Source organism: Buceros rhinoceros, unplaced genomic scaffold, assembly GCF_000710305.1.
Source record: "Buceros rhinoceros silvestris isolate BGI_N320 unplaced genomic scaffold, ASM71030v1 scaffold19049, whole genome shotgun sequence".
NCBI lineage: Eukaryota > Metazoa > Chordata > Aves > Bucerotiformes > Bucerotidae > Buceros > Buceros rhinoceros.
Window position 1 is genome coordinate 28,187 of NW_010433936.1, and position 5,758 is coordinate 33,944.

The window sequence follows — 5,758 nt, forward strand, 5'->3', positions numbered from 1 at the left end:
GTGGTATTGTAGAACACGAACCCCCCCCCCCCCGCCCCTGCGGTTTTATGCAGGTTACCTTAAGTCTTCGTTATTTGTAGTAGCATGTTTGTAGTAACAGTCATGTTTGTAAAGAAACTGACCTTTGAGGGAAGTAACTGTTTTGTCCTGTTTGATCTGAAGGTACTTTTCCCAAACATTTGTTTTTTCTTAGGGGAGTTTGTTTAGTCTTAACAGCACTTGCTCTGAGTCTGGCAATTTTGGCAAGGCTAACGTCACGGGAGAAATCGAGTTTGCCATAAGATACATCTTCAAAGCTTGCATCTTAGAAATTTGCATCAAGGGATGCAAGAACCTGGCTTATGGAGAAGAGAAGAAGAAGAAGTGTAACCCGTAAGTATATTGTAGAGATGCGGGGAAAAAGTAAGGAAAATATTCCAGTTTTAAGATACTTATGTATGTTGTGAATGAAATTGATATATGATGGTGTGCCATATTAGTACTTTCAGAACATCCAACACATATACGAGCCCTTTAACATATACATACTGCAAGACAAGTAGGTTTCATACCATATTCCATTCTGACCATTTTCTGCTAATGTAATTGTAGTAATTGTCTTCCCCTGCCTGTGAGCAGGCAGTTGGACATCTGCCCTGCTGACCTTTGAATCTTGAGAATAGCTGTTGAGATTTTAGCTCTTAAGTTGTGCCTGCAAAATTAATACACAAGTGAGATGTCATGTTCCTAATTCATCTGCTGGCTCACTGGGTGCTTGCTATACTATTACTGTGCTTCCATCTTCTGTAATAGGAATAGAAAATTCAGACACTGCATGACATTTTAAAATCTAAAGCTGTTAAATAATCATGTATAATTGTCAGAGGAAGAAATACCTAATTCTGTGGATAAATATGCTGTATAAATTTTTGGTTGGATAGTTAAGCCTTGGTGATTTGTCTGTTACTAAACAATCCTCTCTGGCCATGCAGCACCATAGAAAATCACCAGGTAGAATACCTAACTACCTGGTCTTGTCCCTGCTGTCACGCTGCATTTGAGCGCTTGAGTGACCACATTGGAATTGTGGAGTTGCAGTCACCATCACCGAGAGGGAACATGGCCTTGTGCATCTTGCAGAGGCAGCTCATAAAGACGAGCTGGGTGTGGACGGGAGCCTTGCTGGAACAGCCGCTTGAGAAGAGGGAGATTTGGGAGCACTTCAGCAGTGGGTCAAGGTTGTTTCAGTCCCCTGGTAATTAAGCCAGGCAAACAGATCCAGGAACCCTGAACGGCAATGTGGGAAGAGCTGTGTAGTGAACATTATGTTCACTATTGGTATATATTTATATATTTCTGTTGGTTTCCAAGCCAACAAGAACAGTCAGTGTGCTTACTTTACACCGTTGCTGAAAAGCAGACTTATCTGATGTTGAAAACCTGTTGAATTATTTATCTTGTTGACTGGTTTGAAGTCCGACTGGCTACTTTTTACTTGAATTGATGTGGGGTGATAGAGCAAGGGCTAAAACTTCTAGTACCTGAACATTTTAAAAAGTAGTTTTACCTACAGATGCATTTGGAAGGAATAGGGAAGATGTGTAAGTTCTGCACTGACAATATGAGATACAGCTGATTTTATTTACCCAGTAAGTTAATCAAGAGGCTGTTTTAGAATTCTTTTAAATCATAGTATCTGAAATATATACAAGTTTAAAAATATTTAGTATTATGTTAACTATCACTCCTTTCCCTGCCAAGCTGTGAGAAAGCACTCTCTATTGTCAATATTCTTCGGTTTTGAAGCCGTAACACAAATACAGCCCACTGAACTGACACTAAGGGGAATATTTAAGTATTAGTGTTCACATGACCTACACACTGGTGCGGGAATTCTTTTGGGTAGGATTCCTACCCCAGTTCTTTGGGTAGGACTCATTGGCACTTGATATTGGTCCAACTCCGCTTCCAGAATTTTTTTTTTTCTGGTTTTCTTTGTATCAGTGTTAGGGCAATATTGAGCACTTCAGATAATCTCCCACTTTTAGCCTAGTGGCTATTACAATAAGTAGCATTTGTAAGAGTTACGAATTATTATGTATTATTTATATATGATTATACATTTTTCTGCTACAGGGTGCTTGGTGTTGTAAAGATGAGTTATTTTTTTCGCCAAAAGCAGTAGCGTTCCTGAAGTTGCTTGAGGGTTTGGTGGGGTTTTTTTGAGCACATAATATGCTGTTTGTTTTCATCATAAAACTGTCGCTACAACTGACAAGGTGACTTCCTTGGTAGCTATTTTATCAGAGGCCAAGGGTATGACAACAAAAGATTCCTATTCAGATTCTAATCTTTCCCCAGTTAAAATACAATTGAAACCCAGTAGCTGAATGATATACAAGGATCCTTATAGTTTAATTGAGAAAGTATATAAATCACAGTTTGCCATTTTATTGTTTGGAAAATTGCGACGTCAGTAAAACTGTTTAAGAATTAAGAAAAAGCTCCGCTCTTCTAATTAATTTTAACCTTTCTTCTTTGTTTAATCCCACCCACCCTCCCCCTTCTGGTCACTTTCCAAATATCCTTCTCTCTGACTACAAGGTATGTTAAGGTTTATTTGCTTCCTGATAAATCTCCTCGGGGTAAGCGGAAGACGGCTGTCAAAAAGAGCACAGTGGATCCAGAATTCAAGGAGACTTTGAAGGTACCATTTGCAATTGTGCGTCGCTAAGCGCAGTTTCCCATGGTAATATCTCTTTTTGTAATGGACATTCCTGCAAGTTTAGGATCGTCCTGATGGGGCAAATCTGGGAATCGGTGACAACAGTAACTTAAATTATGTTTTGCAGCCCAAATAAGAGTAAATACTTTTGGAGTTACATGAGTAAATTGTAAGCCATTAGAGTCTGCCTTTGCCCATGAAAACACTTCTAATGAATTTCAGTGTTGCTAAAGCAAAGGGTCTCCCACAGACATTCAGGAACTGGGTGTATTGCAGAGCAGTTGGTATCTTACACCACTATCCCTTTAAACTCATATCGCTTTCATCAGGGTCACTGAGAGCATCTCTCTGCAGTTAGCTGAATGCTGACTGAATTCCACCACCTCTAAACTGTTGCCTGCTGCCTTTTCCCTCTGCCACTGATGCCAAGTTGCCTCTTTGTAGTGTCTAATTTCAAACATTATTGATCCCACCAGAGAACAGTAGTTATGATTTCAGTTCCTTAATGCCTTGCAATATCACTGCTTGCATCCTCATGAGAACTGTGTGTAGAAAATAGGAGCCATTACTCTCACTTTGCAGACAATGTCAGCTGGGAGAGGCTGGATTAGATTGGTTGTTCCTAGCTCCAGTTCTGTACTCGGATCCCTGCAAACCAATGTTTTTGTGCACATCAGCAAGCTACAGTAGCGCATCAGATGATGAGCTCTTCAGTAACACGTTGTCTTGAAAGAGATATGAAACAAAGTTAATGGAGGGACAATCTGTACTGTTGCTCCTTGAACTACACGCAAGTTTCGGTGTTACCTCCATCTCTTGGTGTGTATGAACATCAGTAATTTGTAGTGAGCGAAACAGGCAAAGTGTTTGAAAAGACTGTTGTTAAATCTTTTTGTGCTGTTGTCAAATTCTATGTGATGTATGTTACTCCCGTATAGCCTATAGTCTGTATATAGGATTTAAGCTGTGACAAAAAAAGAGCCTGAAGTTGGAATGATTTGTCCTAGTTTTATAGTCCTTTTTCAATGCCAGTGATGCAGACCTGATAAATGGAGAGCTGGCTGCATGGCCATGCAAACTAAAGGTAGTTTAGTTAGAAATCTTCTAAATTAGTTTAATTATTAGTTTATCCAGAGTAGCAGAAATGGTCAAAAGAGCTAGTGGCAGGTAGTGCAGGTAAACTCAGTCATGACACTGAGTTCCAGTGGGAGAGGGGTATGAGTGCTCTTGGGAATCGCTGGAGCTTGGGGTGATTCAGAGTGATTAGTCCCAGAGCCTATACCCGGTGATTCAGCAGTCTAAATGTGGGTAGCAATGTCCTCGTCCATGCCATTGCCTTCAGTCAAGGAGGGTGCAGGTCTCCTGTAGGCTGGGTGTCATGTCTGCCAGTCTTATGTGGGGTATATTAGATACCCAGCGATGTCACAAAGGGTTCTAACTAGGTTTTGGGAGTGGATCAAGGCTTTAATTAGCAAACAGCTTTATTGCTTCCTTGCCCCTACTGACTACATTGAGCAGATGTCCACTCACCAGAATGGACACCTTCGTTTGGTCTCTTAAGCTTGGACTGGCCTCCAGAACAGCCAAATTCTGCTGGGAGTACAGAACAGAAATATAAAAAAACCACCAGCAAAGATGGTCAAGAATTATTTAAACTTCTGAATTAATTATCAAAATCTTTAGCAAGACAGGGCAAGGAATTTCTGGAATGTTGTTTCACATTTGGATGAGCATTATTTAGCATTTAAGTGGTGGGGTAATATGCAGCTTGCAAAGCCCATTCAGACAACATGGTTCTGTCTGCATCCGGATGCCTTCAGCCACGCTGTGGCCGGGCTTCCTTTGAGCAGGTCATGAACAGGGGCCTGCATTCATCCTGTGGACTGCTTTGTAATTGCTGTTTGTCTTTCTAGTACAAGATGGAATACTCCCAGCTGGGAAGTCGGCAGCTTCAGGTCTCTGTGTGGCATGCCGGAGCACTCAAATACAGGGTGTTTTTGGGGGAAGTGGTGATTCCTCTGGCGGAGTGGAATTTCAAAGAGAACTCAATGCAGTTCAAGTGGTACCAGCTCAAACCCAAGGTGATTCTTAGTTTTTGTGCTTACTTGTATCTTAAGAGCAAGATGTAGTGAACACTATGAAAAAGGTCACCCTTCTGAGATCATTGAGGGGAGAAAATGCTGTCAGTCCAGCCCATTGGTAAGACATGTGGCAAACATAAATAACCTGAGAGAAAGGTGTGGAATAGTATGATTGCAGTAATGCAGATTTCTCTATGTCCCTTTCTTCAGCTTGAGAAGCCTGAAGATGATCTTATCCAGTACAACAGTGAACTCCTCGTGTCTGCAAGACTGTTAGTACCAGCCCAGTATAAAAACTTCCAGTTCGAAGGTATAAAATGCTTCAGCATACACAAATCTCCTGGCTAGAAAATAGAGAGCAATGAAGCACTGACAATGTGTCCATATAATATTTCTGTATGGGGTTTATAACAGCTAATGCAAATGTGGTTTGTCTTGTATTATGTTTTAAATTAATTAAAATCAAAACATTTGCCACTTCATCTTCTTGTTCTTGTTAATGCCAACCAAAACCGCGCATAATGGGAGCAGTATGATGCATCCAGCTGACTGGAAAATCACAAAGCAACCTGCTACTCATTGCTTGGGGTTTGGGGTTTTTTTGGTTTTGTGCGCGTGTGCATCTTATGCTGCAAAATCATTCAAATGATCCTAATACAGCACCATGAGTCCTCATCTCGGTAGTACCGCTAAGGCATTTCCCTACCTTCTTGTAGCAGCATCTTAAGCTATTGGCTGAACTAACTGGTTATTTCATGTGATAAATGCTCCTGTTTCAGGAAAAAAAGACCAAGGAGTTCCCAGCTGCCAGCTTCAGGTTATGGTATTTGGGGCCAAGAACTTGCCTGTGCTGAGATCTGCTGGAATGCCAAACTCCTTCGTTAAAGGGTATGTATGAGGCCTACGGCTTCAAATAGAAAATGCCACACAGGTTCTGTGCAAATCTATCTATTAACGTGTTACGCCGGAGACT

At 41.0% G+C, this 5,758-nt stretch overlaps 1 protein-coding gene across 1 annotated transcript in view; it reads left to right on the forward strand.

Annotated features, from left to right (window-relative positions):
- Positions 1–5,758, forward strand: part of SYTL3 (synaptotagmin-like 3) — a 28,082-nt gene that overhangs the window by 19,917 nt on the left and 2,407 nt on the right. The window contains exons 9-13 of the mRNA XM_010144272.1: positions 194–372; positions 2,584–2,686; positions 4,618–4,785; positions 4,996–5,095; positions 5,565–5,673. Of these exons, the coding sequence (XP_010142574.1) occupies positions 194–372; positions 2,584–2,686; positions 4,618–4,785; positions 4,996–5,095; positions 5,565–5,673 (659 nt within the window). The remainder of the gene's footprint in view (positions 1–193; positions 373–2,583; positions 2,687–4,617; positions 4,786–4,995; positions 5,096–5,564; positions 5,674–5,758) is intronic.